General features: G+C 44.6%; 3 protein-coding genes across 3 annotated transcripts in view; 2 read left to right on the top strand and 1 right to left on the bottom strand.

The window, feature by feature from the left end:
• The window catches only part of LOC310854939 (D-glucuronyl C5-epimerase B-like), a 38,031-nt gene extending 20,486 nt beyond the window's left edge, over positions 1–17,545 (bottom strand). Inside the window, exons 1-5 of the mRNA XM_083759706.1 lie at positions 17,389–17,545; positions 6,538–6,656; positions 1,830–2,185; positions 1,023–1,147; positions 221–326 (exon numbers count right to left, since the gene is read on the bottom strand). Of these exons, the coding sequence (XP_083615832.1) occupies positions 221–326; positions 1,023–1,147; positions 1,830–2,136 (538 nt within the window). The 5' untranslated portion in view covers positions 2,137–2,185; positions 6,538–6,656; positions 17,389–17,545. The remainder of the gene's footprint in view (positions 1–220; positions 327–1,022; positions 1,148–1,829; positions 2,186–6,537; positions 6,657–17,388) is intronic.
• Positions 1–27,551, top strand: part of atxn1l (ataxin 1-like) — a 303,220-nt gene that overhangs the window by 83,085 nt on the left and 192,584 nt on the right. The window lies entirely within an intron of this gene.
• Positions 19,499–27,070, top strand: cln6a (CLN6 transmembrane ER protein a). The gene is made up of 7 exons (XM_083759708.1): positions 19,499–19,633; positions 20,767–20,884; positions 21,770–21,868; positions 22,270–22,464; positions 25,193–25,248; positions 26,020–26,145; positions 26,763–27,070. Exons 1-7 carry the CDS (start codon positions 19,578–19,580, stop codon positions 27,028–27,030), a joined length of 918 nt encoding a protein of 305 aa, XP_083615834.1. The 5' UTR covers positions 19,499–19,577; the 3' UTR covers positions 27,031–27,070.

Below are 27,551 nucleotides of genomic sequence, written 5' to 3'. Positions count from 1 at the left end.
AAGCATAACATGACGCTAACACCAAAATGGGTTCCCGTTCAGAATGGGATAGAGTAAGACGACGTATGCCCCCCCGAGCACAGTGGGGAAAACCAACGGGTTTTGGAGCGATGGAACCAGAAAATGGCTGCCACTGCTGTGCCTGTGTAACAATAACTCAATAACACACTGTGTCATCAGTGTTACGAGTCATCACAAGCTGACCTTAGTTAACCCTTACCTTCCACTCCGCTGATGCACTTGACGCGGTCGCGGACCTCCACGTTGTAGCCCTCGAAGGACATGAAGACCCCGTGAGGGTGGTATGGCTCCCGCTGGGCGTAGACCTGAAATATATATACAATATATATATTAATATAACACTGTGAGGGTGGTAGGACTCCCTCTGGGAAGAAACCTGAAATATATATACAATATATATTCATATAACACTGTGAGGGTGGTAGGACTCCCTCTGGGAAGAGACCTGAAATATATATAAAATATATATTCATATAACACTGAGGGTGATATGGCTCGCTCTGGGCGTAGACCTGAAATATATATACAATATATATTCATATAACACTGTGAGGGTGGTAGGACTCCCTCTGGAAAGAGACCTGAAATATATATTAATAACACTGTCGTGTCCAATTATGGATGGACGAGATTTATTCTCAGAATTGGAGATGTATTTATCCATTGACCATGGACCCACCTTGGGGTGACCATGGACCCACCTTGGGGTGACCATGGACCCACCTTGGGGTGACCATGGACCCACCTTGGGGTGACTATGGACCCACCTTGGGGTGACCATGGACCCACCTTGGGGTGTCCATGGACACACCTTGGGGTGACCATGGACACACCTTGGGGTGACCATGGACACACCTTGGGGTGACCACCTTGGGGTGACCATGGACACACCTTGGGGTGACCATGGACACACCTTGGGGTGACCATGGACACACCTTGGGGTGACCATGGACCCACCTTGGGGTGACCATGGACCCACCTTGGGGTGACCTTGCACTGACCTTTGAGTAGCTGTGCTGGAACTCGAAGCGGTCGTAGCCGTCGTACTGGACGACCTTGCCGTACACTTCGAAGTACTTCTCCATCCAGCTGAAGGGCAGGTAGATCTCTGAGCCCTCTCGCCGACCTTTTGATCAGGGATGTGGCGACACATCGTTAATTACAGTTTATTAGATAAAACAATAAAATAAACGCTCACAATAATCGGATCGCGGAGATGTATACTAATATTCAGCACCACTTAAACCCTTAGTTCACTAGCCTACACTAATCCATTCAACCAAAAAATAGCAGATCTACAAGCTCGCAACGCGCTGTGAGCTAAAGACCACGTGCTGCGGAACGTGGAAGCCAGCGGTGGCTACTGGGTAGCGACGGAAGCTTAAAATATGGATAAAAATTCTGGAATGCTCTTTTATCACATTTCGTGTTTTTATTACGTTCTCGTGTTTGGAAAACGAGGGTTAACCCATTCTGAACGGGAACCCCTTTTGGTGTTAGCTCATAGCGCGCCACCGAGTGGCGCGCTACGAGCTTGTAGGTCTGCTATTTTTGAAAAATCGAAGAACCACTGACATAGAAACATAGCTTTTTCAGAAAACTGTCAGGATGTAGAAGACATTTTTAGAATCTGATCTCAGGTCAGAATGGGTTAAATAGCTAAACACGAGATATCTCGAGGTTGGCATAGCTGGCGACAAAAGTGTGGAAATAGATTTTCGATGCCGTTGCAACATCGTTCCGCCCCGTCCCCATGGGACCCCCCACCCCGCCCCCATGGGACCCCACGTCCAGTCCCGCCCCTATACCTTTGATCGTGACGTCATCGTTGATCAGGCAGTCCACCTCCTCGTACTTGGCCCCTCCCCCCCCGGCTACGGGCGGGGGTTCGGGGGGCTGCGGCGGGTGCTGCTGCTGCTGGCTGCTGACGCTGGCGTCGCCCTGCCCCTCCCTGGGGGGGCTGGGGGGGGCGACGGGCAGGATGCCGCGAGGCAGGAAGTGCAGCGAGCCGCCCTGGTTGGCGCAGCGGTTCCACAGCAGCACGGTGACCAGCGTGAACAGCGTGCAGACGAAGATCAGGGTCTTGTAGTTGACGCGCGCGGCGAGGCAGCGCATGGTGACCCACCGACCGACCCGCGGACCGACCCACCCACGGACGTCTCTCCTGGGGGAAGAAAACAACACGGTAAAGAAAAAGATCCCACCTGTGTGCAACCTGTGTCCTCCACGTTGTTGTTCCGGGGTTTCCAGTTTAAAACATTCGCTGTGAAAGGACATATTCAACAGCGTGTTAGATCTGCTGTTTTTCAACAACAGCTAAAGTTTAAAATAATGGTTAAAACGTTCACTGTGAAAGGACATATTCAACAGCGTGTTAGATCTGCTGTTTTTCAGCTAAAGTTTAAAATAATGGTTAAAGTGGTTGCAAAGCCACAGCGACTCGGATGCGTTCCAGGTAGGGGTGTAACGATACATTTTAACAGCGATACGATACATATAACGATACATGGTTGACGTCTACGATACATATAACGATACATGGTTCATTATGGTGATACGATACGATTCAATTCAATGACTTGAAATCGCTACAGAAACTATTTAGCAAATAAAATAAATTTTATATGTTTGAAACTTGTGGATAGTGCAGTTTTTTAAGGGAAAGATTTATTTATTATGGATATAAATAAGTAAACACAGTGATTCTCTGAACACATTATGGACAAACGCACGCCTTGACATAAACAGAGAATGCACACATTTATCGATAGACCAAGTGTAGCCATATGGAATGGTGTAATTAAACATAGTTTTCTCTTTTCTTCTTCAAATTGCTAAATACAATGCACAAGCACTTAGTATTGATTAAAAATAATATATTTACGATTTCGATACCGAATATTTACATTGCGAAATGATACGATACAAAGTCAAAAACGATACAGTATTTTCGGTTTACATATCGATATACTTTTTTTTTAATTCAAATCGATATTTCGATACCGTTACCGTATCGTTACAGCTCTAGTTCCAGGTCTTAAAATCAGACCAGTGTGCGTCCAGTGGAAACCTCGTATGAATCTGATCTCAGGTCAGAATGGGTTAAAACGGATCATGTTGTTGTGTTCAACATGCGGCACCACGGCTGACCTTCAGCGGTCACCGGAGAGTCGCTTTCTGTGTCTGTGAAACGAAAGCCTAAAACTATAAGACGATTCTATCAAATAATACAATAGATACGGCCAAAGTCAGACAGCGCAGCGTCTGTGACCGAGGATCGATTCGAACGGAGCATTGCTTACACACAACTTTGAAATGGTGGGATCATTTTAGATTAATGACCTGGAAATGAGACGGAAACATCAAGTCTTTCCATATTATGGTCTGTAGATAAGAATATACAGCTCCTTGTTAATATTGGTGTAAAAAGTAAATTTTCTTCCGTAATAATAAAATTCAAAAAGTGAAACTTTCATATTATTCTTCTCAATTAATTGCGCATAAAGTGAAATATTTAAAACCTTTTTTTTTTTAATGTATCAATATTGATGATGATGGCATACAGCTTATGAAAATCCATCTAAAAAATATTAGAATATTTTCCGAGACCACTAAAATCCACAAATGTCGACCGTCTGAAAAGTATTATGTATTGCAGTCAATACTTGGTCTGGGCTACTTTTTATTTTCTGTGGGGTTCAGGTCAGGCCAGTTGGCTGGTCAGTTATGCACAGTAATACCATGGTCAGTACACCAGTAGTTTTGGCTCTGTGGGCAGGTGCCAAATCGAGCTGGACAGGAAAATCAGCATCTCCAGAAAGCTTGTCGTCAACATACTGAAGCACACAAAGTGCTCTGAAATATCCTGATAGATGGCTGTGTTGAAGTCAATGAGACGATAAACGAGGAGTCTGGGGATGCAGAGACCAAGCATGGATGGATAAGGAGTCTGGGGATGACGAGTGCTTTTTTAGACCAGTGGTTCCCAAACTTTGTTTCATGTCAAGGACCTCCAATTTGACACCGATTAGCCCACGGACCCCCGTTTGAAAACATCATTATGCCAGGGACCCTCACCCCCATAAGAGAATATATGTACAGCTCTAGCAGTGATTCTCAACCAGTTTAATTTCAAGAACGCCCAGTTTGATATGCAACAGGGCAGGCTACGGGCCCCCATTTCTCTGGGGCCCCCAATTTATATTGGGAAATCAATGTAAATGTAACTCTGAGAGTGTACAAATGTCAGGTTACATTTATACACTCTCAGAGTTACAGACCCATAAGGGGCCATTTGGTTACAAACTATCATTTAGCTGGGGACCCCCTGGAACTCTCTCAAGGACCCCTGGGAACCACTGCTTTAGACAGAGATGAAGCATAGCAGTGTTGTTTTTAGCAGCAGATTTCTATTTTAGTTTTAGTCATTAGTCTCTTGAATAGTTTCCATTTTTAGTTCCAGTTTTAGTCGACTAAAGATCATAAGATTTTACTCGACTAAATCTACAGTTGATTTAGTCGATTGAAATGTATTTAGGGAGGCCTAAATGGCTGATTTTACACTTGCTGAAAATAGCCGATCTACAAGCCCACAATGCGACACGTTGTGGATTTGTAGATCTATTTTCAGCATGTAACCAAGTGTAAAAAGACTTATACTGGATCTCTTGTCCACTAGTCCCTTCCTAGCATTTTAGTCTAGTTTTTTATTTGTTGACGAAATTGTCAGTATATTTAGTCTTAGTTTTAGTCACCATACAGTAGCTTAGTTTTCATTTTGTTTCATCAGTGGAAAAAGGTAGTCGACGAACATTTTTCGTCTTGGTTTGAATCGACAAAATCAGCACTGAAGCATAGATGGATGCCAGCAGGGTTAGCAGCGATGACTCTGAGTGCTTTAGGAAGCTTACAGAGCAGGTCTGCCTTGTCTCTCTGGCATCAGCGTCAGCCCAGAGAGAGATCAATACTCCTCCCATTGCTAATTACAACTCACAGCTTGAAGACTTGAAGACACACACACACACACACACACACAGTCACACACACACACACACACACACACACACACACACACACACACACACACACACACACACACACACACACACACACACACACACACACACACACACACACAGCAGCAGTCCAGCCTTCGTACAAAACAGAAAGATTGCGAGGAAAATGATTCCCCCCCCCTCCCCTGCAAGTTTATCTCAATACCTATCAGCCAACTTCTGATCAAAAAAGGTCAGCATTATTATTCACATGAATTCATTTCCCAGTGGGAGCAAATCTGCCACAGCAACAGTCACGTGACTGTGATTGCAGCCTTTCTAACAAAGTCTCAAGGACGCTCGTGTCATCTCTAATGAAGGAGATTTTAGGATTCTAAAAACTGCGTCCTTATAGTCGGCGTAGTGTGGAGTCAGTACTGCTGTATGGGGCCGAGACATGGACCCTCACAGTGGAGTCAGTACTGCTGTATGGGGCCGAGACATGGACCCTCACAGTGGAGTCAGTACTGCTGTATGGGGCCGAGACATGGACCCTCACAGTGGAGTCAGTACTGCTGTATGGGGCCGAGACATGGACCCTCACAGTGGAGTCAGTACTGCTGTATGGGGCCGAGACATGGACCCTCACAGTGGAGTCAGTACTGCTGTAGGGGGCCGAGACATGGACCCTCACAGTGGAGTCAGTACTGCTGTAGGGGGCCGAGACATGGACCCTCACAGTGGAGTCAGTACTGCTGTCTGGGGCCGAGACATGGACCCTCACAGTGGAGTCAGTACTGCTGTACGGGGCCGAGACATGGGCCCTCACAGTGGAGTCAGTACTGCTGTATGGGGCCGAGACATGGACCCTCACAGTACAACAGGAAAAAGCCCTGGATGGAGTCTACACAAGAATGCTACGAATGGCACTAGGTGTCACATGGACGGACCACATCAGAAATGTGGACCTCTATGGGGACCTACCACGCGTCACGGACAAAGTCAGAGAGAGAAGGATGAGGCTGACAGGGCACTGCGTCAGGCACCCAGAACTTGAGGCAAGTAAATTGACCCTATGGGAGCCAACCCAGGGCAAAGCCAGGAGGGGAAAGAAGCGTACCACCTAATGTAGATGTGCTGCGGCGCGACAACTTGGCTGACAACACTGCAGAGCTCAAGAACCTGATGTTGGATAAGGACATTGTGGAGGGCAGCGATCCAGGAATCCCGAGTTGGTGTTGGCTAGACCTCACTCTCGCAGCAACTACTAGTCGGCAATGTGTTTTTTTCTTTCTTTTGCTTAACTTTACACATGATTTTATTCCCCATCACCATGATACGCCTTTTAGTACATTATGGTCCCTTTTATTTAAAATTATGATAAAGTAGGGTCACTAGGGTGTGCTGTGGGAGGGGAGTGGCTGACGGAGACAGCGCTTGTTTCACTGTTTCACTGCAAATAAAATACATTAGTTCTCTTCATTATCAAGACCATGGGGGCGAGGAAACAAATGGCACTCACCCCTATTCCATTTAGCAAGAATCTGTCGACGAGCTTGACATCCTGTTGACGACCTCAACCCAACCCTGTGCAGCTCGGAATATCCTCTGGTTGGACTGGAGCACACAGAGCATGTGAACCTAGAAGAACAGGAAAAAATAACCAAGTTACAACAAGAACAAAGAGAACCAAGTTACAACAATACAACAACATGCATTTTGTTACAGCGATTGTCAAATAAACATCTTAACACTAATGAATAATGATGTGTCCTTGAGCAAGACACTGAACCCCTAATTGCTCCTGATGTGCTTGTTGGTGCCTTGCATGGTTTCTGCTGCCATCGGTGTGTGAATGGGTGAATGTAATGCACAATCTATGTAAAGCGCCTTGGATAAAGGTGCTATATGAATGCACCATTTACCATTTTTAATTATGCTAATGACGTCTTTTCTAATCAAATTGTGGGGGGGGGGGGGGGGGGGGGTCTCCCGGTTTTGGGGGGGTAAAGAAAGCTGTGTGAATGATTAAGGCAAAACACATTTTTGGTCATTTTAGCCCAAAAGCCAAGAAACTGAGTAGGATAATTCCAGCCTATCCTAAAATAACTTTAGCAGTAGTGTCTTGTTTGTTTTTTTGAGAAGTAGAAAAATAGTGTTGATCTTTGAGAGGTAGAAAAGTCAATATTGTCAAACTGTTCTAGAAGACATCACAAAAAGCCAGCAACTCAAAGATAATAATTAGGTTATTTTTGTACTCCAAATATATACAGCTAAATGTGTCGGTGTTTGAGAACACAGACGAACAAAACCAGGTAAAAAACACCCTATTCTCATCTGAATATCTAGGACATTTTAAGACACACACACACACACACACACACACACACACACACACACACACACACACACACACACACACACACACACACACACAGTAAGGAGTATAATTTGTCATTGTGGCCTGCTATTGAATAATTACACGTATATCCAATTTGAAGTCGACGAACGGTTCTCGAGTTACGCAGATTACAGCCGCACACATGTACACTGTACAGACGTACTACAGAGACATGGTGCATTTATAATAATAAAACTGTATTTGTATAGCACCTTTGATGACATGAAATGCAGCTCAAAGTGCTTTACAGAGCAATGGAGAAAGAAAGAAAGAAAAGCCAGGCATAAAATATAAAAAAATGCAGTAATGCAATGAATAACAATAATAATAATTAAAGATCAATTAAAATCAAGAGTGTAGAAGTGGGTCTCAAGCTGTGCTTTAAAACAAGTCTACAGAGGCTGCCTGTCGAAGGTACAGTGGGAGTTTATTAAACTACAGAGGCTGCCTGTCGAAGGTACAGTTGGAGTTTGTTCCATGCCGTCGGCCCGTAGAAGCAAAAAGCTGCTTCCCTGTGTTCTTTAGTTGCCATTTTTTTAGGCAAAGCGAGGAGGCCAGCAGTGGAAGACCTGAGGGGGCAGTTTGGGTCATATTTAGGCAGGCAGCTAAAACTGGAGTAATATGTTCTCTCATCTTAGTTTTAGTTAAAACTAGAAAAAGTGCCCTTCTGGGCACAGGTCTCCACCAGGATGAGCAGATGTGAAGAATTCCAGGCAAAGGTTTTTCCTTGGCCTCTAGGGAGTTGGCATACAAAGTTATCCACAGATCCGTGCAGTTAGAGGTAAAACACTTTTCGGCCAGTTATAGCGCCACCTTGAGGCTGAGTTGAAATTGTTCATGTGGCATTTCGTCCTCGGCCTAGTGGGAATGTGGGTGCACAATTTCACGGAAATGGACGCTGCGTTGAGGAGTTGTGGCGATTTGTACAAAGCGGGCTACTCCTGAAAACTGTAGGAGCCAATCGTGGCCAATCAGGATGGAATATGAGAAATCAAACAAACCTGTCTTGATGTGTACCGATTTGCGTGAAATTTTGATAAAATCTGAAGGAGTAATAATAGAAAATGGAGTAATAATAGGAAATGTGTTTTACATATGTCGTCCTCCTGGTGGCGCTATAAAGAGCAGATGTGAAAAATTCCAGGCAAAGGTTTTTCCTTGGCCTCTAGGGAGTTGGCATACAAAGTTATCCACAGATCCGTGCAGTTAGAGGTAAAAACACTTTTCGGCCAGTTATAGCGCCACCTTGAGGCTGAGTTGAAATTGTTCATGTGGCATTTCGTCCTCGGCCTAGTGGGAATGTGGGTGCACAATTTCACGGAAATCACGCGATGTGTTCATGATTTGCAGCATTTTGTTTGAAACTGAGCACTCCTGTGAACTTTGGAAGCCAATCTTAACCAATCAGGATGGAGTCTGAGAAATCTGAAAGACTGGTTTCGTTGAATGGCTCTAGAGAGACTGTGTACCAATTTGCGTGATGTTTGGACAAAATCTGTAGGTGTACTGTGCAAAAACTTGTTTTGCACAAAGCGGCCTCCTGGTGGCGCTATAACAGGCCGTTCTGGAAAGTTTGGGGCAGAGGTTCATCGTTGGCATCCAGGGAGTGTGTGTGCAAAATTTGGCATCGACCGGGTTAACGGTGGCCGAGATTAGCTGCTCACGGACACACGGACGGACGGACACACGGACGGACGGAGTGCAAAACATACTCTCCCCCCATGCCTTCGGCCTGGTGGAGACAACTATTATAGATAGATATGTGTGTGAAGTAACTACAGTTTTCAATTAAATGCAGTGGGAGTAAAAGTGTAATATTTGCCTCTGAGATGTAGCGGAGCAGAAGTAAATGTTTTGAAAATAGGAAATACTCCAGTAAAGTTACTTAAGCACACAGTGGCGTGCACAGACATTTAGAGGGGCAGGTGCTCAAGTGAAAAAAAGGGCACCTTGTGCAGCGCATTTTGGGGCGGGAACCCATTTTGGTGCTTTAGCTATTGAAAAATAGCAGATCTACAAGCTCATAGCGCGCCACCGAGTGGCGCGCTACGAGCTTGTAGGTCTGCTATTTTTTTTTTTAATCAAAGAACCACTGACATAGAAACATAGCTTTAGATTGTGGGGGCCTAAATAATATAGTAGAAGCGTTTTTTATCAAGATTTGATCAATGTCACCATGGTCCACACACTAAAAAGTATGAAAAAAAAGAAAAGTTTATTTTTTATTTTTTTTAAGCACATTGCCAAAAGGGCAGGGGGTGCTCTACCAACCCCTAGTGTCTATCTGTGCATGCCACTGTAAGTACAGTACTTGAGTGAATGTACTCAGTTATAATCTTCAAAGTGGATTTAGAGAACAAAGAGGTGTTGAGCTGGCGGGGAGACGTGTCGCGGCTGTCACAAGTATTCAGGAACACAGTCTGTGAATTTCAACGTTTTTCTTTTTCCTTCTCCACAGAAGCTTTGCATACATTTTGGCTTCGCCTCGTTCCTGGGCTGCTTGTGAACGAGTGTCCCAGAGAGGTAGTGTCCCTGATGTGGACACTGCCTCGGGCCGAGCCGGGCCGAGCCGAGCCGAGCCGAGCCTCGGGCCAGTAGAGTAGGGCCCAGTTAGGGCCGGGCCTTCATTTTCAGGCCCAGCCTCATTTTAAGGGCGGGGGAAGGACAAGACCTGCATCCTCACAACCTTCTCAGTTCTCTGAAAAAGAACTGCTTCTTTTTCACCAAATGCACTGATGCAAGGCACCAACCTGCACATTGGGAGCAATTAGGGGTTCAGCGTCTTGCTCAAGGACTGACGGTACACTTCCGACACAAAATCTGTGGGAGCCCACAGGGATCGAACTGGAAACCTCGCAGTTTCCATCCGGCTGTCCGCCTACTCTACCGACCTACTCTACTGAGCCACTGCCTCCTTCTCGGTTCTCTGAAAAGGCCACCGACTAGTTTGGAATATTAAGCAGCAGAAAGAAGCCATTGGAAATCAAAAGGGTTGTGAAAGCGGGTGGGAAGCATCAAAAAGGCGTTTGATATATATCTGTTCCTCTGTGTGTGTGTGTGTGTGTGTGTGTGTGTGTGTGTGTGTGTGCGCGTGCGTGTCTCTCTCTCATATATGACAGAGAGAAAGAATGGAGATGGTGAACAAAGGCCTTCGGAAGTACAGGGGGGATTATGCCCCCCCCCCCCCCGTGTCTAAACCCAACATGACAATGACATTCTTCAAAGTCAAGGGCACACTAAGTGTTGCCCACCTGCAGGTAAATAACACTTTCGGGCAGGTGGAGTTTGCTTTCGGGTTGCCCGAACGGGCAGGTGCTCGTTTTGAGAGGGAACGCAACCATCTATAAACAAACACGAGATATCTGACTAAACACCTGAACTTGTCCAGAGTGCTCCGTCTTCTGGTCTGTGGAATGTAAACGAACAGCACTGTTTAACTATAATGTGCCGTTTTCACCGTTGCTACACTTACGTAGAACATGACCTGTCCTTGCCCGACATGCAAGTACCTCTGAAACCTTAGAGACGTCAAACCCTGCAACTTTAACAGTTTCCGTGCTTTGAATGGATTACTCCAGGTTAATGTCGCTGCCATATCGGAGATACGCGACTTTTGTTTTATGTGTTTAATCCGCCGTAATGTAAACAAAAAAAAGAAAATGCTTCTTCGCCGCGGAGAAAGAGAGTAGGTGCATCTGTTGTGATAAAGAAACCGGAAATCGTCACATGCTGTGGGCTGCTAGGGCTTCTGGGAAATTGAGGCCAATGTAAACGAATGGGGTGCAACGCCTCATTGAGACCAGTCTTGTGTGCGTCTTCCGGGTGCACCAAGATGGTGGATGCTACACTCGGATCATAACAGACCAGGGGAGCTTTTTTTGCTGGATTTTCGCGGATTAAAAGCCCAAATAATTCAGCGTATGCTCTAAAGGTAATACAACAATCTCGGCAGTGAAGGGGGGTTGATTAAAAGTCTGGTAAATCGTTTTCCGCAGTCAAACTGTTAATACAATTTTAATACAATTAAACTAGTCATATTTTTGTCACCAGAAAAGTTTTACTTTTAGTCTAGTTTTAGTGGACTAAATATGTGATTTTGGTCGACAAAAAATAATAATATTGACAGGCCTTGATGGCGCCTGATCTTACACGTGGTAAAATCAGGCATGGAAATAGCCGATCTACAAGCTCACACGATAGGGCTAGCGATATGACTATATATACACACACACACAGTCACACACACACGTTTATACTTTATACTCTAGCTAGTCATACATATACTAAATATATAATTTGTAAGTTGATTAGCGGTATACTGTGGTTACTTTGCGCCAAAAACCGTCCCAGCCAACCCGCCACTTTTGATGCGTATGCAAATAAAACAGCAAATTTGTGCCCTATTTGCTGGGACCAGATTACATACATGACCATATTTCTTACGTCATCATTGAGAGCTAGTCATACATATACACACCATGTACTCTGGTCCCAGCAAATCAGGCACAATTTGCTATTTTATTTTACAGATTATATATATAGTATATGTATGACTAGCTCTCAATGATGACGTAAGAAATATGGTCATGTATGTAATCTGGTCCCAGCAAATCAGGCACAAATTTGCTGTTTTATTTGCATACGCATCAAAAGTGGTGGGTTGGCTGGGACGGTGCATACGGACTGGATGAAAATATTACTTGCGTGCTCTGCTTGCACAAGTAAAGACTGTACAAGATGCTATTTTAGGTACAGGGCCACAAAGAAAGAAGTGCTCAAGAGCGTGCTGATGCAGGAGGTAGCAAGAGGCCTACTGGGGTCCCCTTTAGCTTATCAGAGCCCCAGAGGGGGGCTTGCAAAACTTCATTTGCAAGCCTAATCAAGCGTGAATGTCGCTGGAGGCATCCTCACAGAAGGGCTGCTTTATTCTAAGGACAGTAAGAAAGCTTTAGAGACTCTCCCAGTTTGAAGGAGGCCTCTGGAAGCATGACGTTGTAAAAGAAGGCCATTAAAAGCATTAAGCGAGACATGCTTTTTCCGCAATGGCTTGTAAGTGTGTGTGGCTCTGACATGATGGTGTACGGGTGCCCTGCAGGGACATTATAGTGGATCCATCTCACTCTGAAGACTCCAGAATGGGCATCTCACGAGTATTACAGATTATTACACGGCGAGGTTGAATGCTTGCTTCTGTAGCAAATGGGTATAGGGTAAATGGATAACTAATGAAGGTGGGTATAGGGTAAATGGGTATAGGTCCCTGGATGCTACGAGAGGTGATCTGCTGTGGCGTGCCCCTGGCTGGCTTCTACGAAAGGAATTCAGGGCATGGGAGAATCACTAGCCTACAGTCAGATCCGACTAGAGACGGAGTTCTCCGTCTCTAGTCAGCTCTAACTGACTCTAGGGAAATCTAGGGATTTTACAATATTGAAATTATCGGCCCAATTAATTGCATGGTGAAATCATTCTTTCCGTTAATACAAATGACCTTGCTTTGTCGACTAAAAAAAACAGACTAAAATGTTAGGGAGGGACTAGTGGAGAAGAGATCCAGCAGAACTAAAAAGACAATTATTTCACGTTTGGCTGCACTCTGAATTTTCGGCATGCGGCCAAGTGTAAAATCAGGCATTCCTACACCATCAAGGCCCGCCGAAATGCTGTCGTCGACTAAATCAACTGTAGGTTGACTAAAATCTTCTTAGGATATTTCATTGACTAAAACTAGACTATTCAGATGGCTAAAACAAATGTATTCAGAAAGACTGACTAAAACAAAGTCTCCAAATGAAGACTGCCTGTCACTGTAGCAGCCAGTGAGCTCTCTATTCAGCAGCTTCCATAACTGGAGCAGAGGGATAAAGAGTTTCATAATTCTGTTTGTCTTCCAATCCAGGCCAACTGTGGCTGCTCTTTTGTTATCGGGTGGGTGGGGGGGGCATTTAACACATTTAGACCTGAGGACGATTTTACAAATGCCTTCTAAATCCTGACAGGTTACTGAAAAACCCCATGTTTCTGTATCAGTGCAGTGGTACTCAATATTTAATGTCAAGGACCCCAAAGATTATATGCAATATGCCTCTGCCCCCCCCCCCCCCGCCCCTCCCAAAAAACATTCACTCTGTAATATATTCAAAGATTTGAGGCACATTTTCACGATTTTTCAAAAATAGCAGACCTACAAGCTCATAGCACGCATCGGTGCCGTGCTATGAGCTTGTAGATCTGCTATTTTTCAATAGCTAAGGTATAACATCATGCTTTAAAACACTGTGGGTGTCTGTGGGAGACGATCAGGACCACAGAGTCCAGAGAGACGATCAGGACCACCCGTGCTGCGGGTTACAAATCACCCGTGCTGCTGGTTACAAATCACCCGTGCTGCGGGTTACAAATCACCCGTGCTGCGGGTTACAAATCACCCGTGCTGCTGGTTACAAATCACACGTGCTGCTGGTTACAAATCACACGTGCTGCAGGTTACAAATCACACGTGCTGCTGGTTACAAATCACCCGTGCTGCGGGTTTACAAATCACCTGTGCTGCTGGTTTACAAATCACCTGTGCTGCGGGTTTACAAATCACCCGTGCTGCGGGTTTACAAATCACCTGTGCTGCTGGTTTACAAATCACCCGTGCTGCGGGTTTACAAATCACCTGTGCTGCTGGTTTACAAATCACCCGTGCTGCGGGTTTACAAATCACCCGTGCTGCGGGTTTACAAATCACCTGTGCTGCGGGTTTACAAATCACCCGTGCTGCGGGTTTACAAATCACCTGTGCTGCGGGTTTACAAATCACCTGTGCTGCGGGTTTACAAATCACCCGTGCTGCGGGTTTACAAATCACCTGTGCTGCGGGTTTACAAATCACCTGTGCTGCGGGTTTACAAATCACCTGTGCTGCGGGTTTACAAATCACCCGTGCTGCGGGTTTACAAATCACCTGTGCTGCGGGTTTACAAATCACCTGTGCTGCGGGTTTACAAATCACCTGTGCTGCGGGTTTACAAATCACCCGTGCTGCGGGTTTACAAATCACCCGTGCTGCGGGTTTACAAATCACCCGTGCTGCGGGTTTACAAATCACCCGTGCACGCCGTGGTACCAGTATTTTTTTGACGTGCACACGCAGGGATGGAACGAAACGGTGCATGTGCGTGCAGCCGTGCACGCTAGAACACGTCCCCCTAGATTCAAGAGAAGACGCACCTAATCAAATCAACATCGCGTCAACAGACTTTCCAAGACGCACAAAGTGCAGTGCAGTGGTCTAGGTTTACTGGCGCCCACCCCTCTATTTTCACGGTGTGTCAAGTACCGTGCCTACTACTTTCATCATCATTTTGTCAAAAGACAATCACGATAACCTTGTTGAGAGACGTCACAAGTCATTATGTACAGCCAGGCGGGCCAGGCGCAAAAAGATGAAAGGTGTCGTTAGGTTATTAAAGCCATCAGCTGACATGCTTTAGGTTTGGGCTCACGGAGCCAGCCTTCATCTGCCTTGGCAAACGCATATGGACCCAGGCGGGTCCGATTACGTCTGGATGGACCCAGGCGGGTCCGATTACGTCTGGATGGATCCAGGCGGGTCCGATTACGTCTGGCTCCTCTCAACTGTGGGAGGACTTCACGGTCCGCAAGGCTCGGTTAGGTTAGAGCCATCAGCTGGCATGCTTCACAGAGAACCTGGGTGGGTGCACCACCTGCACCCTGCTTAGAGACAGACAACCAATCAGCACCCTGCTTTAGAGACAGACCACCAATCAGCACCCTGCTTAGAAACAGACAACCAATCAGCACCCTGCTTAGAAACAGACAACCAATCAGCACCCTGCATTAGACAGAGAACCAATCAGCACCCTGCTTTAGAGACAGACCACCAATCAGCACCCTGCTTTAGAGACAGACCACCAATCGGCACCCTGCTTTAGAGACAGACCACCAATCGGCACCCTGCTTTAGAGACAGACAACCAATCAGCACCCTGCATTAGAGACAGAGAACCAATCAGCACCCTGCTTTAGAGACAGACCACCAATCAGCACACTGCTTTAGAGACAGACAACCAATCGGCACACTGCTTTAGAGACAGACCACCACCTGCACCCTTCTTTAGAGGCAGAACACCAATCAGCACCCTGCTTTAGAGACAGACAACCAATCGGCACCCTGCTTTAGAGACAGACAACCAATCAGCACCCTGCTTTAGAGACAGACAACCAATCATCACCCTGCTTTAGAGACAGACAACCAATCGGCACCCTGCTTAGAGACAGACAACCAATCAGCACCCTGCTTTAGAGACAGACAACCAATCAGTGTTTCAAGTGCCACAGACAACGACCAGAGATTTAGAAGCAGCCTAGTGTTTAAGCCACACGACTGTGGCTGTCAGAGGTTCATTCTTGTTGAGACAGGCACACACAGAGATCAAAGGAAAACGTGTGTGTGTGTGTGTGTGTGTGTGTGTGTGTGTGTGTGTGTGTGTGTGTGTGTGTGTGTGTGTGTGTGTGTGCACATGTCCACCGCCTGTGCACGACACTTGAACCTCATCACAGAGACAACCTGCCCTGGGCAGCACAACACACGTAAACAATCTGTGGTGTGTGTGTGTGTGTGTGTGTGTGTGTGTGTGTGTGTGTGTGTGTGTGTGTGTGTGTGTGTTCCATTCATAGAAAGCATGTCTGACACCGCCTCTCAAAATGCTTATCTGCTTTCCTGCAATCTGAACGACACCAAGCTTTATAACCAGTTAGCTAACATAACAATAATAATAATAATAAAACTTTATTATAGCACCTTTCATGATATGAAATGCAGCTCTAAGTGCTTTACAAAGCAATAAAGGAAAAAGTGAAAAGCAAGGGCATAAAACAACATTAATATAATGTTATTATAATTTGTTATTATTGCCCAAGCCTTTAGAGAGATAACCAGTTAGCTTAGCTAACATTAGCCAGCAAAGACATACATGTCACTAAGCAACTATACAGTGTAACCACGTTAGCATGTGTAGCTAACGTTGGGTGTTGACTGAATTCACAGACAATTCAGCTGTGAAGTTCCACACAGAACAACAACATGACATGCTGCAATATTACCGTCTTATAAAACTGCTATGGGTGTCCTTTTATGTTTAGAACCAGAGGAGGTTGGTGGGAATGCATCACATCCATGGAGCTAGCTACTACGAATCCATACTTAGCAGCTGTTGTTGTTTGTTGCACCCTGACTGACAATCACGTCGTTTTCAGGTGAACCATAAGTGTCGACGTGATGCGCGTCTACACTTTTCGCAGCTGGGAAACACATGCGTTTATATTTATAGGTCTATATTGTATTGATTTTTAACTACACAAAGTGAAGGAGCGAGCGTTTAGAATCAGAGAAGAGAGGACGGTTCGGTCATGGCGGAAACTTCGACATGTTTTTGCACTCTCCTATTTACAATTATTTATATATATACACAAACGTTCATATTTCAAATGGTAAGATCTCACCCCAGAGACACGGATGTTACAATCCTCCCCGGGTGTGTAGAACTACCCGTAGCTTCCTTAATGCTCAATAAAAGGGATTTTGATCACATCGGGGGACATATTCCCCATAGTTACGATGTATTCAGGATGCAGTATTGTACTGTACCGATAGGGGCGCGTAGTTGAAAGCGTATGACAGAAATGGCCACCGCCGTGATTAAAATGCGTTTTTATTGAACAACACGGACGCTCCGGGTACTTCTACCCGCCCGAGGACCTGTGTAACATCCGTGGCTCTGTGGGCGAGCACTTTATATTTGAAACGTGAACGTTTAATATGTAGATTTAAAGGGTTTACAAATGGAGAGAAAGTTGCAAAAATACCAGACTGGAGTTCCGCCACGACGCTTGATCTATCTATGGTGGCTCCTCCGAGGAAGGAGGAGGAGGAGGAGGACGGTCACGGTGTCTCTTGTCTTACCTTCCAGAGAACTGAGTGAGGTCCAGCCGTTCAGTCAGGGTGGAATAATAATCCACAGCGTGGCGGATCCACGGAGGATATGTTGTTGTTGTTTATATGTCTGTCTCTGTTGTTTGTTCTGCTCTGCTCTCCTGCTAACACGGCTGCCACAACACTGGAGGCGGGGCTAGTAGGAACAGCACTGTCTGAGGCGAGCACAGTGTTGCCAGATTGTGTGAGAGAAATAAGCAACCAGGAAAACAGGTCTAGGAAAACAAGGCTAAAAGGAGCGTTCTAAGGTTCCCAAAGTGGGGTCCGTCCGGGGACCCCCAGCTGGGTCCTGGAGGGAGTTCCAGGGGGTCCCCAGATATTATGATAGTTAGGATTAGGAACCAAATGGACCCTTGTGCGTCTGTAACTCAGAGATTGTACAAATGGAACTACGGTAAATGGACCCGCTTGGGTCCATTTGTACTCTCGGAGTTAAATTAACTTTGATTTTACAATCTACATTGGGGTCCTAAAGATTGGGGGTCCACGTAAGCCTAATTCAGGTCCTTGAAAGGAAAATGGTTGAAAATCACTGCTAGAGCCGTAAACATTTTACGGGGGTCCTTGGCATATCTTTTCAAATGGGGGTCCATGCCCCGTGGGCGAGGTGAGGCTTTCCACCTCACCTTCTACTAGATCTGCGATTGATTGATTGATTGACTGAATGATTGATTGAAAACTTTTGTTGTGAGCTTGTAGATATGCTATATTTCAAAACTGTTGAAATAAAAAATAAAAAAGTGTTTACATTTTAAACTATTTTCAGTTGGGGGTCTGAAGACAAATTTATATATTAATTTGTGGTCCCTTGAATTGAAAATGTAAAACTGGTAGGAAGCACCTAGCCTCGGTACCCAGGCTGGAAGCACCAAATAATAATCGGCGGACGTGGCAACACTTCTTCTCAAGGGAAGGAACCTGTGCTACCGCGAGACAGTATGAGGTTTGTGAGTTGTCCAATGGAAATAAGGATAACGGTCCAATGAAATCCAAGGAAAACGCTAGTGGGCGCTAGTGAAGGCATTATGAATTAATTAGATTATGAATAACGGTGGACAAACAAATGTAATGCTTTATGGTGTCTGTAATTCTGCAAACTGCTAATAAATACACGTGTAAAATACAAGAAGAAGAAATATTTCCATCCACACACACACACACACACACACACACACACACACACACACACACACACACACACACACACACACACACACACACACACACACACACACACACACACACACACACACACACAGCTTTAGCAAAGCACACACAGGGTGTAAGCAGTAAGCACACTTGGGCAATAAAACAATACTGCAAAAATAAACAATACAAAAATAATGCATGTTTGTCTGTAGCATATCTGTAGCTGTTTTGGGTGGTTTTCATGATCTACAAGCTCGTAGATCTGCTGTTTTCAGAAGATTCTTTTTAATACATTTGAAAACATGAAATGAGACATTCTGCATGAGTAGCCTACTTTCTTACTTTTGGTACTTTAAGTAGGCTACATTTTGATGCAGATACTTTTGTACTTTTTGAATTCCAGACTTTTACTTGTGACAGAGTATTTATATATTGCAGTACTATTTACTTTAATTATAAGTAAAACATGTGCACCTGTTTTTTTCACCACTGAGTAACAAGTTGATTAATTGAAAATGGTCGACCCCATTGTAACAAGTGTGTTTACGTATGGTGTCAACAGTTTATTTATTTTTTGAGTTGTGCTTGAAATGTACTGTAATTCTGCAAAAATATAGGCCCACTTCAATCAATCTTCAAACTACAATAAATGTTTCATTGTAGAATTGATTTCCAAATATTGCTATTACTTTGTTTGACGGAGTTATAATAAATATTCCTATCTTGATTTGATAGTTTGTCATTCACTCATCACCGTGGTGTTGAAGCGCCACCCTGTGGCCAGTGAGTGTTACCACCATGGTCAGTGACGTCCGGAAGTAGTCTCTTCTATCTATTTACAGTCAGACCATGGGGTCATAGATGCATGCATATATCCATGTTTACAGTAGCCTAGTTCTAGCACACAAACACACACGATCCGCGTGTGTGTAAGCAATTAAGCTACACTTATACACAATACAGAATTAATCAATATTGCGAAGCAGCTATATAGGGAACATCACATCATCATGCAGGGTGTGAGAAAACGTCAAGGCAATGATCTCCAGACAGCTTCAACAAAAAGGTTTGTAAAGAACTTATCGTCAATTCATAGACTATAGAAGGCGAAGCAATGCAAGCGATTTACTTTACTCATTGATCCTGTGTTGGGTTAGATTTACATCAATCAAGCAATCAATCAATAGCCACCCTTCCTAGCCTATAGTTTTACCTTTTACTAGGTTTCATATCCCGTTATTACCACTGTCTGACTGACATAATGTCTGTCTGTGTCTCGTGATGCCACTTCCACACATATCAGACCAGCAGAGCATTAAGGTTGTTTACAGTTTATTATGATCATAATAATAATAATAGGTTCAGTTTGTTATGATCATAGACTTATAATAATAGCTCATAATCATAAAGGTTATGATCATATAGTTATAGGTTATGAGCATAGAGTTATAAATATAGGTTATGATCATAGTTATAAATATATAGGTTATGAGCATAGAGTTATAATATGATAAGGATCGTTTAATAGAGATGATTGATCTAAACCTCTGTAATTCCTAGTGATTATAATATCTTGGCCATTGGTAGTTTTGTTTATCTATAGAGTTAAAATATATTTAAAAAAAAATCAATCTACAAAACTACTGTAATTTATATTGTTTCTAACATACTGTAGAGCAGCGTTGGTTCAACTTTGACCCCTCTGTCCAGTATCACTACACCAGCAGCAGCACAAACAGACAGAGGGGTCAAAGTTGAATGGATTTAATGACTGACCCCCCCCCCCCCCCCACCCAATAAGGGAGGGGGGGGGGGGGGGTTGGGACCAAGAACAGAGCCGAGCTGACCCTCACCGACTAGCTTTTACTTAACTTTAAGTATAATTTCAATGTGGTTAAATGTCACTATAGCCACAGTGTCATTACTGCCGGTGCGACTGTACTTTGTATCAGAATTGCAGATGATCCTTAACTATTTCTATGTGTTTCTATGTGATTTATTACCGTATGTTGTTCTTGCTTAGTGCATGAATGAATGCGTGTCTGATAAATGCCAAAATTAGCAAATTGATAAATTGTGTCCGTGTGTGTGCGTAACGTGTGTGTGTGTGTGTGTGTGTGTGTGTGTGTGCGCGCGTGTGTGTGTGTGTGTGTGTGTGTGTGTGTGTGTGTGCATGTGTGCGTGTGTGTGTGCCCTCAGCCGACCCGTGTCTTCGGCGCCAGCTGCTGGACAAAGACCCGGGGGGTTCCATCTGGACCTGTGGCTCTGGTTCACTGTACAGAACTGGATCCTGGACTTCGGAAGGCCTATTGCGATGGTAAGGGTTAATGCATGGGCATGCTTCAGTGGAACCACTTCAAACTGTGGAAACATTATTATTATATTTGTATAACGCCTAATACAATATTTAAATGGGTATTATTATTATTACATGATCTGATAAGCTCGTCTTTGTGTGCTTATCTTTGTGTCTGTCGCTCACTCACAGCACAGGAAACCTTGCCCCGGGCACCGATATCTATTTAGTCCACCCAGGGTACATGTACACATTAACCCCCTTATTGCTAGATTTAATAACATCTTATTGTGCATTGGGCCAGATTTGGCGACTTTTTGAATGGCAATCGAAAAATGTGAGATATGACCACAATGTCACGAAATGTCTCATTTTAAAGCCCCACATCTATAGTTTACACCGAAAAAAGAATTATGATTCTAGCTTGTTCCATCGTTTACTTATAAGCATTTTAGTACACCTTGGTTTGCCTTATCACTGAAACCAAGGACACAGACAGACACAGACAGACACTGAAATAGTGTTTAGAGAAGTTGTTCAAAAACACATTAATATGGAACGGTTATTGTGGAAAGATATGCGCCAGTGAAGTATTGTTTTGACCCCTTTTGGTGTTAGCATTATGTTATGCTTTAGCTATTGAAAAATAGCAGATCTACAAGCTCATAGGTAGCTTGTAGGTCTGCTATTTTTGAAAAATCGAAGAACGACTGACATAGAAACATAGCTTTTTCAGAAAACTGTCAGGATATAGAAGAATTTTTTTAAACCTGATCTCAGGTCAAAATGGGTTAAGTTAAAGGTAATGATGATACAGTGTGACTGTCTGTCTCTAAATGTAGAATCCCCTGATATCGTTAAGTGTTTAGTGGGTTTTCTTATTGTTATTGTTCTGTGATGTGACAGATTGCACTTCCTGTGGAATGGTTTCCACTCAACAAGCCCAGCGCTGGAGACTACTTCCACATGGCTTACAATGTCATCACACCCTTCCTCATGCTGAAGGTATGTTTAATATTAAAATATTAATATTAATGTCATCACACCCTTCCTCATGCTGAAGATATCAAACACTGTTCCTAAAGTTTAAATACTAACATTATTACCAAAATAGACTAGTGTAAAAAACATTAAAGGTCCACTTCACCACGCCCGGCAGCACAGTTTAATGGAATTTATTTGTGTGATTTTTTGTTGAATTACTCATGGCAAAGTTGTAAAAGTCAACAGTATGTATGTCCATGAAATAAGCAAGCAGCACGCGCAGACAATACACTAGTTTACAATACACGCACGCACGCACGCGCACACACCCCCCCTAAAATCATACATTGAACACAAGGAAATCATCTCAATCGTTACCGTGTGTGTGTGTGTGTGTGTGTGCTTGTGTGCGTGCGTTCTAGCTGATAGAGCGCAGCCCCGCCTCCCGGGCCCCGCCCCGCTCCGTGGTCATCCTGTGTATCGTTACCATGGTGATGGGAGCGAGCATCCACCTGGTGGGAGACTCCATCAACCACCGGCTCGTCCTGAGTGGCTACCAGCTCCACCTGTCTGTCAGGGACAACCCAATCATCAGAGACCTCAAACCCGCCTCACTGGTAAGGCTTCGTTAACAAAACATGTGGATATAAATTACAGACACACACTGGGGCTGCGTCCGAATTCATTCCCTATGCCCCATATAGTGCACTACTTTGGCGTTCCGCCATTTTGTTGTAGTGTCCGAATGTGTAGTGAGCATTTTTGCACCCTAACATAGTGGACTGAAGTATCCCACAATGCACCGGGAATTGTAGGGAGCATCCGATGGTCACTACAAAAACACAGCGAAGCAAATCTGCCCCATAATGCATTGCTCAAGCTCGCGCTTGAGCGCACATGCACGCGTTTGCGCACGTGCGCTGCTTCTGCATGCATGCGCTCATTGCGCTCCAACTCAGAAGAGGCAGAAGTTGAACCAGCGAAAGAACTCAACACAAATGTACTTTTTAAACTTTCGTTTTCCCTTCCCTGGCGGATCTCGAAGCTACAGATCTCGAGACAAATGATCTGTGCATTTATTTGAAATTGTTTTATTGTATTTATAATAAATTACTCATTTGCAATAGTATTACTGATCCATTGTATCACCCAGGCCCAGCGCATGACGTTAGGAGAGGAATCAGTTGCTTGCTGTAGAATATATTTGTGAGATTCTTTATCACAAACGTAGGCTAAATGCATGCATGTGAGACACATTAATTGTGTCCGAACATATGTTTTATTAATATTCATTAATTCCTGCCATGAAAAAATATGCTATCTAACATTATTTCATTGAATTGCGATAAATACATTAAAACTTCATTATGTAGGCAGTCATTTATTGGACTGCTGTTTCTGTTAACACCAAACGTCCGTATTATTATTGTGAGCAGAGCTTGTAGATCGGCTACTTTTGGTAATTCTTTACCAAAAGTAGGCCTACTCGATACAAGCTCACAACACGGACGTCGTCGCGTTGCTTATAGATCGACTAACCTAATGGGGATTTCATGCAAATAAAATGTACATGAACCCGCGGACCTACAGCGCCCTCTACCGATATTGACGTCAGAGTCGGTGCTCCCCATACAGGGAGTATTGTCCGAAATCATCACTATAGAGTCCACTAGAGTCTGGATCCCCGTATGGGGGGTAGGGAGTAGGGAACAACCCTAGCAATTCGGATGCAGCCTGGGACTACATAATGTCACGAGGGAACTCAAAAGTGTAAATCAAAGGACAAGATTCTTGGGCAGAATTTTGTTAAGAACAGGACTCTCAGCTGGAGCCCTCATAATGCCCACGTCCTGGTTCTCTAACATCTCAATGGCACAGAAAACTAAGCAAACAACAAACTAATTCCACTTCTGCTAGGCCTGGTACCAATGCCCCACCTATATGCAGAGCATCCTGATTTTTTTGGAACATCTTCAAACATAATTATGGGACACTTTATTAGAAGAACAGACAAACAAAAAAAGTAACGCTACCTCAGTAATCAACCAGTTAAATTAGGGTATTTTATGATGCCTCTCATTAGGGATTGCGTGACACGTCAACCCTGAGTGAGTGGTGTGATATATATTTTTATACATAAAATAATGTAATAATTGAATCTATGTCACTAGTAATGAACAACAATAATGTCCAAGTCGGACATGTGGTTGGACTGTAAAGCATGAATGCACAACTTGAGCAATAGGTGGCACTGTTGGCACATGAAAAAGAGAGAACCTTTGCTTGCCTGCCAATGGTGCCATTGCTACATAACCTGTCTGTAAATATCAAGTGGGATTGTGGACCTGCTGTTTGTCAGTGGGAAAAAAAACAACTTTAACCCATTCTGACCTGAGATCAGATTCATACGAGGTTTCCACTGGACACACACTGGTCTGATTAGCCCATTCTGACCTGAGATCAGATTCTAAAAAAAATGCAGTCGTTCTTCGATTTTTCAAAAATAGCAGACCTACAAGCTCGTAGCGCGCCACTCGGTGGCGCGCTATGAGCTTGTAGATCTGCTATTTTTCAATAGCCAAGAGGCAAGCTCATAGAACTCGTAGGTCTGCTATTTTAGAAAAACGTGAAAATGTGGCGCAAATCTTTGAATATTATATTCTTTCAAGTCCCGACTTACGTCCCAGTAGCTATACCCACGATCAGTCCCACTAGGGAAAGATCAGGGCCACACAATACGCCGCTCCCAAACTACTCTGCCGGGGACTGGGAGGTCTGGCGTGTGGAAGGACTAGGGCTAGGCTCTGTGGGTTGACTCCTGTCCGGGCCCCTCCTACGTCTCACCAGGACTAGGCTCTGTGGGTTGACTCCTGTCCGGGCCCCTCCTACGTCTCACCAGGACTAGGCTCTGTGGGTTGACTCCTGTCCGGGCCCCTCCTACGTCTCACCAGGACTAGGCTCTGTGGGTTGACTCCTGTCTGGGCCCCTCCTACGTCTCACCAGGTCCACTCCTGCTCTCACCAGGTGCAGCCAGGACCTGTGCGTTGCACCAGACACTTCATTCAGGAGTGGCGGATTCTTGATACATGCTGATTGTATTGAATACAGCATGAATACCTGTACGTGTACTGTACTGTATGTGTGTTGTTGAACATCATGAATGAGTCAGGCGCTGCTCTGTCACATTGTGTGTTACCAGGGCCTGAGCAGGGCCTGGCTGTAAACAAGTTCTTGAGCTTAGTCCAGTTACCCTGGGTAAACATGGTACCTTTCCTTTACCGATTTGACATTATTGACCCAACATGTGACCTTTGACCTTTAACACATGACCTTTCCTCTTCTCAGATCGACTCATTCGAGCTGCTGTATTTTTACGATGAACAACTGGGACATTTAATGTGGTAGGTGATCATTCAACTGGGACATTTAATGTGGTAGGTGATCATTCAACTGGGACATTTAATGTGGTAGGTGATCATCAACTGGGACATTTAATGTGGTAGGTGATCATTGAGCGTTCACACCTGGGTCTTTTTTATCACTTTCTTTTTTATCATAGAGGCAGAGAATAACTGCAATCTAGTGTTGTTTTTGGCAGCAAATTTCTATTTTAGTTTTAGTCATAGTCTCCTGAATAGTTTTCACTTAGTCACATTTTAGTCACCTGGAATGTATTAGTGTTAGTCTAGTTTTAGTCGACTAAATGTCATAAGATTTTAGTCGACTAAAATGTATTTTTGCGGGCCTTGTTGCCGTCATGACTTATTTTACACTTGCTGAAAATAGCCGATCTACAAGCTCACAACGCGTCGCAGCACGGCGCGCTGTGAGCTTGTAGATCTGCTATTTTCAGCATGCAACCAAGTGTAAAATGACTTATACTGGATCTGTTGTCCACTAGTCCCTTCCTAACATTTTAGTCTAGTTTTTATTTGTTGACGAAATTGTCAGTATATTTAGTGTTAGTTTTAGTCACCATAGCATAGTTTTAATTTAGTTTCCATTTAGTTTTCTTCAGTGGAAAAGGTAGTCGACGAACATTTTTCGTCTTAGTTTTAGTCGACGAAAACAACACTGCTGCAATCTACTGTAATCTAGAGAGTAACTGTAATCTACTGTAATCTATTCCAGTTACATTCATTGTAACTGTAATCTACTGTAATCTATTACAGGTACATTCCATTCTTCATCATCCTGTTCATCTACTTCACCGGCTGCTGCTGCAGCCACAGCAACGAGGAAAGCAAGATCCCCTTCTCTGGTTGGCTGATACTGGGACCCAGCGCCCTCTACTATTGGTCAGTTTGTTACACATGCATTTACACATTGCTTCGTTAAAACAAAAAGGTAAAATCACTATATTGTGATAGTAATCATCGCTATAGATAGTTTTCTCAGTAACAGGGGTCTCCCTGTTTCTCCAACTCTTTAACACATATACTGCCTCCTGCTGGACGCAGGAGCAACCGCAGACTGCAGAGCCATTTTCAGTTTAACACACGCTGGACTCACGCTGGTGTCTCCATAATGATTGACAGGTACCTGGTGTCTCCATACTGATTGACAGGTACCTGGTGTCTCCATAATGATTGACAGGTACCTGGTGTCTCCATACTGATTGACAGGTACCTGGTGTCTCCATAATGATTGACAGGTACCTGGTGTCTCCATACTGATTGACAGGTACCTGGTGTCTCCATAATGATTGACAGGTACCTGGTGTCTCCATACTGATTGACAGGTACCTGGTGTCTCCATACTGATTGACAGGTACCTGGTGTTTCTTATATGATTGACAGGTACCTGGTGTTTCTTATATGATTGACAGGTACCTGGTGTTTCTTATATGATTGACAGGTACCTGGTGTTTCTTATATGATTGACAGGTACCTGGTGTTTCTTATATGATTGACAGGTACCTGGCGACAGAAGGACAGATCTTCGAGCTCTTCCTCCTCACCTACGTGGCCATGGTCGTCACGGCGATGCGACAGAGGCGTCGAGGCCTGAGCCCGGACAGCAACGGACGCTTCCTGCTGTGCTCCTTCAGCGTCACCGTGGCGCTGGTGGCGGCGTGGGCGGCGTTCCTCTGGAACGACCCGGTTCTACGCAGGAAGTACCCCGGGATCATCTACGTCCCGGAACCATGGGCCTATTACACGCTACACGTCAAGGACAGCTAGACCCATGGGCCTATTACACGCTACACGTCAAGGACAGCTAGACCCATGGGCCTATTACACGCTACACGTCAAGGACAGCTAGACCCATGGGCCTATTACACGCTACACGTCAAGGACAGCTAGACCCATGGGCCTATTACACGCTACACGTCAAGGACAGCTAGACCCATGGGCCTATTACACGCTACACGTCAAGGACAGCTAGACCCATGGGCCTATTACACGCTACACGTCAAGGACAGCTAGACCCATGGGCCTATTACACGCTACACGTCAAGGACAGCTAGACCCATGGGCCTTTTACACGCTACACGTCAAGGACAGCTAGACCCATGGGCCTTTTACACGCTACACGTCAAGGACAGCTAGACCCATGGGCCTTTTACACGCTACACGTCAAGGACAGCTAGACCCATGGGCCTTTTACACGCTACACGTCAAGGACAGCTAGACCCATGGGCCTTTTACACGCTACACGTCAAGGACAGCTAGACCCATGGGCCTTTTACATGCTACACGTC

The sequence above is a fragment of the Protomyctophum parallelum genome, assembly GCF_964188405.1.
Source record: "Protomyctophum parallelum genome assembly, chromosome: 2".
Taxonomy (NCBI): domain Eukaryota; kingdom Metazoa; phylum Chordata; class Actinopteri; order Myctophiformes; family Myctophidae; genus Protomyctophum; species Protomyctophum parallelum.
Note: the sequence above shows the minus strand (reverse complement) of the source record. Positions and strands in the feature narration are given on the sequence as shown.

Bases quoted from the DNA above. Each gene is read 5' to 3' on its own strand.
- cln6a (XM_083759708.1), top strand. From the start codon at position 19,578: ATGCAGGGTGTGAGAAAACGTCAAGGCAATGATCTCCAGACAGCTTCA. The intron at 22,465-25,192 runs GTAAGGCTTCGT...TCCTCTTCTCAG, and splicing joins ACCTCAAACCCGCCTCACTG to ATCGACTCATTCGAGCTGCT. The intron at 26,146-26,762 runs GTCAGTTTGTTA...TATGATTGACAG, and splicing joins CCCAGCGCCCTCTACTATTG to GTACCTGGCGACAGAAGGAC.